Source organism: Staurois parvus, unplaced genomic scaffold (genome assembly GCF_062004578.1).
Source record: "Staurois parvus isolate SC_StPar_1 unplaced genomic scaffold, SC_StPar_1.0 ptg000202l, whole genome shotgun sequence".
NCBI classification, from domain to species: domain Eukaryota; kingdom Metazoa; phylum Chordata; class Amphibia; order Anura; family Ranidae; genus Staurois; species Staurois parvus.
This window is the reverse complement of record NW_028317998.1, coordinates 8,383,501-8,397,176: the sequence shown is the minus strand read 5'-3', so window position 1 is coordinate 8,397,176 and position 13,676 is coordinate 8,383,501. Positions and strand designations below refer to the sequence as shown.

The window sequence follows — 13,676 nt, the reverse complement described above, 5'->3', positions numbered from 1 at the left end:
CCCAATCACAAAACATCCCTTCCCCAAAAAATGTTGAGCCCCTCCACACAAATATACACACATACGAACGTAAATACACATGCCAGAGTGAGAGCAATAATTCTAGAACCAGACCCCCTCTGTAAAGCTAAACTGATGACCTATAGGGGCTTTTGAAGAGTCACTATTGAAAATACAGGATACTGAAGTTTGATGCAATTTCATAGGCACACACAAATTTAAGGTTTGGCATACTGAGTATCTGCTTACTAAGCACAACCTCGTCTTTTACATTTTACCAAAAATGTGGGTAATTTATTGTGTTTGTTTGCCCTAAAATTCACTTTAGTGTGATTTTTACTGAAATGTTGCATTTCCTAGACTTTTGCAATAATATCGTGTGACATAAAAAAATGGAACTACCAATATTTTATTCTCTAGGGTGTCTGCTTTCAGAAAATATATAACGTTTGTGGGTGTTTGTGTATTTTTCAGGCCTAAAATGATTTAAACATGTGCAAAAAAATAAAAAAATGCAAATATGGCTCTGGCAGCGACAGAATTAAATGTAGTGGCTGCATTCATTTTTTCTTTTTTATTTATATTCACTTTGTGATTAGGTCAGTAACTCTATTACTCCACTATATGAGGAGTAACAGAGTCTCTTTTGAGCAGCAATGTTCTCAGTCTGGGGGAGAGTGTAGTGTTAGATGTTCTAGGACATATACAGTAGATGGACTTGACTAACAAAAAGTCAGACCAACATTTTTTAAGCAATCACCATTTTTCTGGGGATAAAGCTTTTAAATAAATGATTAAAAGATGATCACTTGAATCACCCCCTGGTAGTTAAATATTTTGTCTCACCTTTCGAGCTGTCACATTTGCTGGACAGCTTGGTCTGATAAAAAGAGCTGAAAAATTACGGATGTACTAGCTGAATCACCAGGTGAATAAAGAAATAAAAGCCTGATATAGTCACTATATTTAAGGACTGGAAAGCTGCAATATGTTAATTGTTTTGCTTTTGAGCTTAGATACGTGTTAAATCACAACTGCATTACAATCTGGTTGTTTAGCACATAAAGTATTCCCTTATGGAAATGATATGTTATTCAGAATTATGAAAACTACACAAAAATCTCTGCCATTATATGTCATATTTTTCTCTAATTCCCAGAGACCTATTCAAGCTACATATACTCAAGCTTAAAAAGCTTGTGACATTTTATAACCATACCTGAGCTCTAAAATGCTGATGATGTTTCCAGATGGATATATTCTTCTCACAAAATTGAAATCTCCAACGTAGATGCTACCATCAGGTCCAGTTGCCATGGCAACAGGAGCAAAGAGTTTGTTATTATGAACAGGTCCATTACAAGAGGAACAGGTGGGGTTTCGCTGCTGGCCATTTCCCATTAGCGTAGAGATCACAGAGGGCTGCTGAGATATAAATATATTGTCTCCATCTCCTTTGTACAAAATTCCTAAAAAGAGAACACAAATGAATACTAATGTGCTATAAAGATTGCCAACTCATGTCTTTAATGGGGGTTATCATCTTCTCTCTGAAAGTGAAAGGCTCCCATCCCATGTGAGCCAGTTGATGTCTCCTCTTTTAAAATCCTTCCCAATCAGTTGTTTGAAGAGTGTCACAAAACAGTTCATCCAGTGTGCAATGTTACTCCAGCTTGTAAAACGGAAGTGGAATTGAATCATGGGTCATGTATCAAAGGCTAAACAAGCATTTCTGCAGTTTCCAAGACGCTTAATCAAATCTAAAACCATCTATTTGGAGCTTGCTCTGACTTCTGCACCAAAGTAGCAGTTATGGTGTATTTCACATTACAAGTGTATCTGTTATTAACACATTATTTTGGGGGGTTTGAATAGAGCAGAGAAGGGTTAAAACCCTTATCAGTTTATTGTTTCACTGTCTGTGCCCCGGGGAAATTTCACTTCTATCCTGTAGAAACTGAAGCAGGAGAAAGTAAATTTTTACAAAGTGAGCAGGATTCCCCTCTGAGATAAATGTCACCAGTACATTTGTCCCATTTTAGATTTTCCATCACTCTCTGTCTTAGAGTTAGCAGTCACAAGGATATATAGGGAGAGTAAATCCATATTGGGGTATAAAGGGAGAGTAAATCCATATTGGGGTATAAAGGGAGAGTAAAAGTGTTTTAGCTATACATACACTTGAATCTTTAAAAATGTCCATGTCCCTGTCTCCCTATTGGTACAGCAATTTTATAGTTGACACCACTGACCAATTATGTGGTCTTGAGAACTCAAGCTAAGCATGGATTTTCCTAGATGAAATAAAAATATTGGAGCACGCTGGGTTTCTCACACTATTACAGATTATCTCTCAATCTGATATGTTTTAGAGTTTTACATGGTGTATCTCGCTAGAAAATGGCTAGCAAACTATGGGGGAGATTTACTAAATCTGAAGCACTCAGAATCTGGTGCAGCTGTGTAGGGTAGCCAATCAGCTTCTAACTCAGCTTTGACAATAAAACCTTGAAGCTGATTGGTTTCCATGCAGAGCTGCACCAGATTTTGCACACACCAGTTTAAGTAAATCTCTCTCTATACTATGTTTCATAAACATGCCAGGTCTACAGAAAAAAAACTAAGACACCTCTAGAGTCAATAATCTTCATAAAAAAAGGCAAAAAAATTATCTAGAGAGTAAATATGTTATTTGAAGCTTAGCATGTAAAGTAAAAAAGTGAAACAGCTTTTCTTGGAGTAAAGCATCATGGCATAAACATTTTAGGTGTCAATTAAAATACGGGAGACTAACAGTAAATTATGGTGGAATACCAAGAGCAACGAACATGTTACTAGCTTATGAATCTATATATCCTATACATTCTATAAAGTGAAAAAAAACAATTCACAAAAAGATAGCTACCATTTCATCAAAATGTAATATATGTTCATTTTTAAACTATGCTATGGCACTATTCCAAAGTCAAAACACCTACTTTTGGGGGCAGACTGGTGAAGGTCAAATCTTTAAAAATTCTGAATACATTATAGTAATAACAATTTATAACATCAGGCACTGCAGATAATAATATGACACTAAGTTATAACATTACTTTAAGACAGTCTTTTAACAGTGGAAAAATAGTCCTTACATGCAGTGGAGAAAGGTGACTGTATAGTACACTTGACTGTGACCTAATCAAATAGCTGCAATACTTAACTATAAAATCTCTTCTTTTAGAGAGCTTCATTAAATATCAACTTGACACCTTTTTGAAAAACCATTTTATGGATTTAGAAAAAAAAAGTCCAGCTGAGAATGAACATAATTCATGAAATTATGGTGGCTAGCTATACTTTAAAGGATCTGATGCATTTAAAAATAGCGAAAAGGACATTTTAATGTCTTTGTAGGAAACATTTATAAAGAGGTTGCAGGGGATAGTCTTAAAGCGGAATTAAACCCATTGATTTAACTGTTACCCAAAAGAATTACATTAAAGACATGCATTGAATGATAATTGTCACAATTGCTTGCGCTCTCAACTGATCTGTCAAGTCATCAAGTGGCTGGTGTCATTACTGATCACATGTGAAGCACCATGGTAACTGCAGATCAATCAGAGGCTAAGATGGCAGCTTCCTTGGCTGTAAAGGATGGGATTGTTTAGTACCGCTTTAAAAGAAACCACGCTTAACTCTGTTATCTTGGGTTTGGGTGGCTATTGGTGGTTTAAATAACCCACTTTCTTTTTATAATGCAAGGGTAAACTTTGCTGATGGTAATTTGTGTCTTTACATCTTCCCACAGGTGCTAATAAAACAGCTGAAATGCTCAATTATTTATTTATTCGGCACTGTGAATAATCAATTCGTCTTATGGCTTTGCAATAGTAATGTCAATGGACTTGAAAGGAATTGGGTTTTCTGATAGGAATAAATACAAGAAGTCATTGTAAGACTCTATTTGCCAACGGCAACCAAAAATAACTTTGGATGTCCTTTAAAATAAAGGGCTAGTGCACTCAATATCTATTTTTATTTTTGTGGATTGTGTGGGTGGTTTGAGCCTTCCTTTGCCTTTTTACAACTCTTGAGTTCAGAGCTGGTAGACATTTACAGAAACAGCTTCTGGTGTGTGCGATGTGTGTTTTTAACACATTTTTTGTAACTGCGTTCTTTTTCAAATTCACTTTTTAAATTAGGTCAGCTAAGCTGACTGGTAAAACAGACTGCTGGGTAATTTATAGTAAGTTTTTCTCTTTTTTATATGAAGTACCACTTCCAAGTGCACATTTATTGAGGTCTATTTGGCAGGAGTGACTGTACTACAAGGCTAGTTGGACAGAATTATAAATCTTTTAGCAGACAAAACAGTTTGCATATATTCATTTCAACTGTGTATTAAGCTGTTTGCCAGAAGTTCAGGTTTAATCCAATAAGCACTCACCATTCTGAGGATTTAATATATGATGTTTATTAAAGGTCCACCCTCCAAGGTTTGAAGCATCCATCTCAAAGCCCTGCAAGGTGACTGTCCTCTTTTCCCATAGCACAAGATCCGGGCATGACTCATACTCATATCCAACAGATACTTTATAAAACAAAGAAAAAGAAATAACAGTTTAAATCCATGTCCTTCTTATAACACATGTTGATATCCCAAACAATATGATCTAGTTTACAGGTAACTTGATCATTCGCAATTCAGATCTGATGACTCCAGGATTTGTTTATTACAAATATAAATCACTGATGTCTGTTTGTCTTTATGAAGAATTTGCAACATTTTTCTTCTTTTCAGCCAGCAGACATGTTATCTTCAAATGAAAAAGCAACCAAGTGAAATTGCATCTATTACTGTTTGCCTAAAGCACAGAGAAGTCATATTTCAGCTCAGAGAATGCTGAAAGCACAAAGTAACTAGGGGACAGATTATTCCTTACAATTACAGAGCACACTTACAGTCCTATTTGGAAACCTAGAACAGACCAATGGCCATTAAATGATCATATTCCTTGTCGGGAAAGATAAAATAGATAGCTTTTTTGGAAATTGTTGCAGATCTTCTATTTAGTTATTTTTATTTTAGGCTTTTTATGTAGGTTTACCCAGAACACCTCCTTATTTGCCTATAAATCATTTCAGACTATACTTAATAAAATACTTATCTCTACCTGTTCCCGCACTATCTAATGCTGCTTTGCTCAAGTGAAAATGCTGGCTGAGGTCTTCTGGGAAACAAACACCTCTGTGAGCATCAGTCTTCTGGGCCTCACACAGTTCTCAATGGTTTATCACACCAAACTGCACATCACTTCAGGATGCATTAGTGATGTGGAGGTAGTCAGGAGTAACCACTGAGCACTGTGGAGGACCCAGGAGGTGGACAATCTGGGAAGTTTGTTTCTACCCGAACTATTCAGCACAGAGTTGCTATAAACAACTAAAAATCAAGATTCAAACCAAACTATTCCGGTGAAAATATTGGGTGAACTACTATCCAGAGAATACCGCAACTGTTCTAGTCAATTTCATTTACAGCTGAAGTGAAGTGTATGCAGAAAATACCTAAAAGAAAACAGATCTAAAACTGTTCCCTAGATGTTATAAGGTGTTGCACATAGGTTCAACTTTCTTAAAGTGGTATTTAGCTCAAAACTAAAAAAAAAAAAAAAATCCACTGACAGCAAGGTTTTTATGACAGAAGGGATCCTAATGGTCTCTTCTGTCATAACTGCCTACCCCTATCAGTTAGCGGTAATGTACGCTGAGCTGCTCATGCGCAGCTCAGGGTATATTTATGGCACCCACTCTATGCTGTGACTAAGTGATTCTTGTGTGCATGCACAGGAGTGATGTCATTGAGTTCAGTTCATTCAAGTGGCCAAACAGAGCAGGACTGGGAGAAGATGGAAGGGTTCGGGCAGCACAGCACAGTGCTAGAGGGTATTGCTTCACAGGTAAGGCTGTCATAATGTGATAGTGTGCAAGTGACTAGTACATTATAGCATAAACCTGCAGGGGGCCCATTTTTATCTTTTTTTTTTTTGCACCATTTTAAAGAGGACCCCAGAATGTGGGGATTCTCAATAATGCAATATCAACTATAATGCAATATAACACTAGTATGGTGGAGCTTTGGCCTGCTCCCTTCTACCCTCAAATCTGGCTATTAAGTGGGAAATACTTCCTTACTGACTCATAGGGATTTATGGGAGATTGGTGCATACAGACTAGACCTTAGCCTTTGAAATTCCTATTGCTACTTTCCTAATTTAACACTGTTCTTAAAGAATTCTGAAGCAACTTGCATGCCACTGTCTATTTTAATATGCTTGAAAATTTGTTACTTTACCCTAAAAAGATACATAGTAGGATTTTATTGTTTATCCAGTTGTATTTGTTATGAAAATTAAAAGGAAGCGGTTACCTATATGTATGGTTTATTTTTATTGCATCCACTTGTGTACATAGCTTATTTATGCACTTTCACAGACTCATTTAAAAAGGCAAAAAGTAAGTGGTAGTAACCCATAGTAGCCATTTATCATTTACCATTTGGTACAATGAAATCCAGTTGCTATAGGTTACTGCACTTTGTACTTTAGATTCAGCGTTGCTTTCTTTGCTCTCTTCAGTGCTTTATTGAATTAGTCTGTAAATGTGGTTGTATTAAGAAAAGCTTTTTATGCTTCTCACACTGATATGAGCCATAAACATTTTGCTGGAATACTCAGGAGGTGGCAGAAAACAGTCTCAAAATGAAGTTGGGCTCTTCTCTAGCAGAAAAGACAGCCAAATTGAATTAACTCAAAAAAAGTCATTGATTCTGTCCATGGCTTTTTTCCAAATCCTCTATTAATAACTTGACTACCGTTCATTTTCAGATTTCATAACCCATCAATTCATTTTGCGGTGTAGAAGAATAACGATTAAGCATTCATCTGAAGAGAACAGGCGCCTTCTGTGCTTTCCCAATCATACACAGTGTCCAAGACTTTGTCCACCAGACAGTTATGCAAGTTGTATTGCCCAGTGAAATTATTTTCATAACAGCTGTCAAGGTTCAGCATGCCTTTCATCTAGCTTATTCTAATGGAAGTAATGTGTGTGCTTATTGACCAGCTAGAGAAAATGCATGGTGAGCACTGTAAATAGAGATTTTTAATTTACCTGTAAAATCTTTTTCCTGGAGTTCAATACAAGGCACATGTTCCTTTACTGGCCATGCATTGTACAATTTTCTTGTACAATTTTCCTTTAAATTTACAAAAACCATATAATATGAAGTCAAACCTAAACACTTTCAATTTGTATGCAATCAGGCAGGCCCTTGCACTACATAATATAAGGTAAATGTAAAGGAAATTGAATAAGAAAATTGTATACTGTATGGCCAGCCTAAGTCTTGACCATGAGACAAAATGCTGCCCCTTTAGGTGAGGACACTGGCAAACAATGTTGTCTTGACAGCCCATGTAACCCCTCTCAGTCCCAACAATTCTCCACTTTTCTAGCCAGCAATCAGAGGAAAATGCCAAGACAAAGGGGAGTATGTCTGGTGTCCTTTATTGTACTCCCAAAAAGGAATTTTACTGGTATATTAAAAAAAATTGTTAGTCCTTAATCATACAGTAGCAAAAGAGAAAGAATTGTACGGTTTAACTGTTTCATACTTTTATCTTGTACCGTGATCCCAATTTAAACATAGAGATAATTCAAACAAGAATATAGCAGGAGTTTCACAGGTACTGCATATAGCCTGCAGGCAGGACAAATAGAGAAACTGTCGATTGTGAGGAAGCAGTGGCTGAAAAATTAACTAGCACTGAACATACTACAGCTAAACAATGGGGTGTTATTGAGCAGAATGAAGAGAAGGCAGGATGATATCCTAATTAAGGTGGAAGTAGGAAACCACCTTAGGGAGAAAAGAAGCCTGTGAACCCCAAACCACCTTGTCTTTATGAATAACTAGGAAAGGCTCTTTACAGGATAAGGCCACCGGTTCTGTGACCCATCTTGCTGGCATGAGAGCCATGAGAAAAATCACCTTACCAGTAAGGTCAGCCCAGAAAATATCAATATCAAAGCCAGTGACTGTAATGTAGGATGGTAGACTGGTTCTTGATACAGCAGATCTTGTAGATCAGGTAGTACCTATGGAGTATCTCCTGGGAGCTGGAGTATGTCCAAGTATCAAGTCCTTCTGGGCCAATTTGGTGCAACCAAGATCACTGGAATGCCTTCTATCCAATCCAGATCTCCAAGTGAAATTGGGCAAACATCACTGTCTCAAACGAATCCACCATGAAGCTCAGTACCCTCATGCAAAATTGGATCAGTGGAAGCTTTTTGGAGGCCTGGGTCCAGGGATGTGATCAGAGGGTCAACTCTCCTGGGGAAAAAAACCCCAGGATTGGGCTGTGTCCAAAACTAGGTTCAAGTTCTCCAAGTAGCTGGATACAAAGCAGACTTCCATAGGTTGAGAATCCAATAAAGGTCTTATGTGTTTGTGTTGTCCACTGCACACTGGGGCCGGGGCAGAGTGATTCTTCAAGAGAAGGTTGTCCAGACATCCAATAACGTGGCTTCCTTGACAGTGGAACAATACAAGGATTAGGGCAAGCACCTTTGAGAAAACCTTATACAGGGTAAATAAAAGAGCCACAAACTTGAAGCACTGCTTGTCCACTGCAGTTTGCAAGAAGTGTTAATGCAGGGAAAAAATTGGATTATATGGCAGGCCTAATTTCCACTCTTTCTGCCTGTGTATTCCTTAATAAAGGTGTCTAATGACTTTTCAAAAAGTCATTCTCCATCAAACCAAATTCTTTCTAAACTCTTCTTGCAAACTGTCTCTGTAGAACAGTTTTGCAGCTAGAGCATACTGGGCATCTGTATTGGCATGAGTTCCAAATGAGAATTTTGATGCAGTGAGTCTGCTTAACCATCTATGCAATAGTATAAAATAAGTATAAATGAACGAGCGCAAATAAATATAGATATAACCTTATATAGTATTAAAAAAGTTGGTATGATAGTACAAAGCCGCTAGCATAAAAGGTATACCTTAGCACCTCCGGCCCTTTGATAACGTGCGGTTTGCACGAAACATGTCAGGGGAATCCCTTTATTTGACACTATACTTCATCCAGATTATCGATTTGTGAGGCTATGTCTGAAAAGCCTTTTTTGCTGTATTGCATATGAGTGTTCTACAGTTTGCAACAATATTTTTGATCTTTAATAAACGGTATCACGCTATTAGCACTATTTTGCCTCCCTGGCTCGTTATGTTCTGAGCCATCCAAGGTGGAGGAGTCCCAGGAGTCTGGACGGCATTGGACCCTTCTGGTGAGCCTGTGATGACCCCCTTGAGTGAGTGACACCATCCCTGGGAGTCTGCTGCAGCCCTAGATGACGCCATTCTGATGACCAGATCCTGATGTCCATGTGGAGTATTTACATACAACGCTCAGTTTGTATGTACTTCTGGTAAGTGCATTATTGTACTATCACCTCATGGAACAGCCAGAAGTTTACCACATCATTGTGAATTCTACAGTTTTGAAGTACCTTTTGATTACAGGACTTCTTATATTTATTTACACTATGAACTGACAAGCTTGATGAACATGCACTGTTTATGGTAATTTTCACAATTTTAATTCCAGTGCTGCATTTTTGATTTTTATCATCTATGCAATAGCATGACCACTGGAGGGAGGTCCAGTTTTTGGAACACTTAGGATTGACCCAGGATTGCAAGCATGCATTTAGCACAGGCTGCCAGAGTTTGACAAACAACCATAGAAAACTGTTTCATGCCCAAGCTCAACAGAGCAAAAGAGTCTTTGAGAGGACCTTCAAACCTTTTTTTCCACTGGGTCTTTAAAGACTGGGAACCATAAGGGATTTGTTGAAGCAGGAAATATCTGGATCCACCACAGATACTTTCCACTTTTAGTGGTAGGCTTCCTCCACTGGGTACTGCTATGCAATCCTTCTGGCATATATAATTTGTCTGGCCACGGTCAATCCTTGTCCTGTACTAGTGATTGTACTGGAAAGGACCAAGTAGGATTCTTGCACTTGTAATCCCATACTGCTTACATTGGGTCCAGCAGGCGGGGAGAGATCTAGCTTCAAACAACAGCTACCAGAGCCTCAATACTTTCATTCAGCTCAGAACGGTTGTGACTGAACATCCTTTTGGGAGGAGTTCTCAGACTCCAAAGAGTCATCTTCCACTTGCTTATTTCCTTCCCCTTCTCATCTTCATCAGAAAGCAATGTTACCCTGATGGACAAGTTGGACAATGACTATAAGCTGACTGGATGCCAAGGACCAAGGTGTGGAGTTTTGAAAGGAATCCTGATTAACCTTGACAAGGCACCATGCACACAGTGTGTGCTGGTCTGCCCCCTCATCCCATTTTCCTTCTGTATGACATCTGCCATAAGGGTGTTGAGATCCATGGGGTACTCACAACCTTAACCATTGCAGAGGCTGTTGCTCTGGAGCAGAAGGTATGCAGCCATCCTGTGTCCCATGACTGAATTGCTGGATAACTTGGTAAGGCTGATGTGGAAACCTGGGCCAAATCCATACCATAGCTGGCTCACATTGCTGCCAGTAGTCAAGGGAAGGGCTTTTACAGAGGGTGGGATTAGGGACATAAAATGAGCCACTGCATGCTGGAATGTGTTGCAAGGGCTTCACCAAAATCACCTTAGCATGTGGAAAATGATTCAGGCTGTGACAAGCTAAAATGACGCATGCTAAGCTATGCTGTGGCAGAAGTGTGACAGCCCCCCTGAAACACACTGCTTTAGCCTAAAGTAAACCTAGTGCCATAGCAGAGGGTGAGTGTTATTGTCTGTCTGCCTTCTCCCCTACAGGCAACGTGCTCTACTCTGATTGACACACTGCAGGGCTCCTTGTCCTTCCCAGAGGCCTCATGTGTTCTGTGCTGCCAGCATGGATGGATGGAGGAAACTGCATGGGCTGCAAACAGGACATTCAGCTGATGTTTCAGGTAGTCTAGCTGTGGTAGATGGACTGTCAAATCTGATCACCATTTACTGAGTTAGCGCTGCATATACACTAAATTGCCAAAAGTATTAGGACACCTGCCTTTACACGCACATGAACTTTAAAGGCATCCCAATCTTAGTCCATAGGGTTCAATATTGAGTTGACCCACCCTTTGCAGCTATAACAGTTTCAACTCTTCTGGAAAGGCTGTCCACAAGGTTTAGGAGTGTGTCAATGGGAAGGTTTCACCATTCTTCCAGAAGCGCATTGGTGAGGTCAGGCACTGATGTCAGATGAGAAGGCCCAACTCGCAGTCTCCGAAAGGTTTTCGGTGTTCTATTGGGTTGAGATCAGAACTTTGTGAAGGCCAGTCAAGTTCCTCCACCCCAAACTTGCTCATCCATGTATTTATAGACCTTGCTTTGCGCAGTCCTGTTGGAACAGGAAAGGGCCATCCCAAAACTGTTCCCACAAAGTTGGGAACACAAAATTATCCAAAATGTCTTGGTATGCTGATGCCTGAAGAGTTCCCTTTACTGGAACTAAGGGGCCAAGCCCAACCCCTGAAAAACAACTTCACATCATAATCCCCCCTCCACCAAACTTTACACTTGGCACAATGCAGTCAAGCAAGTAACGTTCTCCTGGCAACCGCCAAACCAAGACATGTCTATTGGATTGCCAGATAGAGAAGCATCATTCGTCACTCCAGAGAACACATCTCCACTGCTCTAGAGTCCAGTGGTGTTGTGCTTTACACCACTGCATCTGACACTTTGCATTGCATTTGATGATGTAAGGTTTGGATGCAGCTGCTCGGCCATGGAAACCCATTCCATGAAGCTCTCTACACACTGTTGTGCTAATCTAAAGGCCACATGAAGTATAGAGGTCTTTAGCTACTGACTCTGCAGACAGTTGGTGACTTCTATGCACTGTGCGCTTCAGCATGAGTTGACCCCGCTCTGTCATTTTACGTGGCCCACCACTTTGCGGCTCAGTTGCTGTTGTTTCCAGTTGCTTCAGTTGACCGTGGAATTACAGTTGACCGTGGAATATTTAGTAGCAAGGAAATTTCACAGATAGGTTGCCACCTGTGCAATAAGTCTATCACGGTACCTCGCTTGAATTCACTGAGCTCCTGAGAGCGACCCATTCTTTCACAGATGTTTGTAGAAGCAGTCTGCATGCCTAGGTGCTTGATTTTATACATCTGTGGCCATGGAGGTGATTGAAACACCTGAGTCCAATGATTTGGAGGGGTGTCTCAATACTTTTGGCAATATAGTATATGTTGGAACCATGTGAGTGCAATGTTATTGTTTTAATCCATTATATTAAAGATTTACTGTGCTAGGTTGAGCTTCTCTTTTGTTGCTTTTGTTGTGCAGATTGTTTCATAGACCTTGGTCAAACAAGTTAAATGGAGAGCTGTACAGATCCTGGCTGTATCTTGATTACTATTTTTGACTTTGGAGGTTCCTTCAGGATGCATAAACGTCAGTGCGCAGAGGGACAATTTGGTTATGCATTTTTAAGCTATGCATTTGTAGCCTTGAGGAAGGGCAGATGTCTCCTTTGAACTAATATTTTACTATAGAATAGAGAAAAACTTAAAACAATAGTCAAAGAACTATCGAGCAAAAGGAAAAAAATGCCCAAAAACTTCTTATTTGACCTTATTCTAAAAACATTTGGTTAATAAAAAAAACAGTTAATTCATACAGAATTGCAGTTTCACTAGATGTGAATAGCCATGCTTTTTTTTTAAATAGACCCATTAGTGTGTGTTTTTATAGCAGGGACCAGTGACAATTTAATCCATCTATGGGCAGGCTGTTTTTTTTTTTTCATGTGCTCACTGCCAGTGACTACAGCCTTCAGCAGTGATCATTGTGTTATGCCAACAGGGTAAGCTCCCCACTGACAGAACTCAATAGCGCTGCAGGAGGGATTCAATGTTGATGGGGGGATTGAACAATTTTCTTTTCTTCCACCCATGGTGGGAGGAAAGAAAACTGCATAATATATGAGCTGCTTAAGTAAAGACAAAGCTGTGTTCACTTTGATTACTCCATTATGTGCAAGAGGAGGTAAAAAGGTGAAAAGGAGGATTTATTTTTAGAATCTAATTGGATACTGAACTAAACAGTTTACCATATTCACAGTAAACAATTCCTATCTTTTTAGTAAATCAACCCCAGTGATATGGAGAAACACTGAAATCAGAGACAAAAATACAACTAGTTTTCTTACTAAAAGGGTAGCAATACATCCTTCTATTCCACTCTGTGCAGGCTTCCTTTGAGTGTTCAGAAAACCATGTAAGTTAATGAGTCTGATAATTCTGTAGACATAACATGCTTAATAAAAATATACAGATCAAGCAGCCATTCCTTTCAGAATTGCGAATCATGTTGACAAGTAATATAATTAAAGCTAAAATTATTCTTAAACAGAAGTCTTCATGAATATATTAAAAGATGGTTATGGTTTAACTGAACATATTCTACCTTCAGAAGTTGCTCATTACAGAAACTTAAAAATAGGATAAATGATTAAAGGAATTTGTAATTAAGGTGGGCAATAAATCTGCCAGGTCCAGATTTTACATATGACAAAGTCCAAGAATAATGAATATTGCTGGTAAC

At 38.9% G+C, this 13,676-nt stretch overlaps 1 protein-coding gene across 5 annotated transcripts in view; it reads right to left on the bottom strand.

The window, feature by feature from the left end:
• The window catches only part of TENM1 (teneurin transmembrane protein 1), a 947,931-nt gene that overhangs the window by 253,771 nt on the left and 680,484 nt on the right, over nt 1-13,676 (bottom strand). For all 5 annotated transcript variants that reach the window (XM_089678299.1, XM_089678298.1, XM_089678300.1 and 2 more), the window contains 2 exons: nt 4,433-4,576; nt 1,220-1,469 (listed from right to left, as the gene is read on the bottom strand). In XM_089678299.1, the coding sequence (XP_089534425.1) occupies nt 1,220-1,469; nt 4,433-4,576 (394 nt within the window). The remainder of the gene's footprint in view (nt 1-1,219; nt 1,470-4,432; nt 4,577-13,676) is intronic.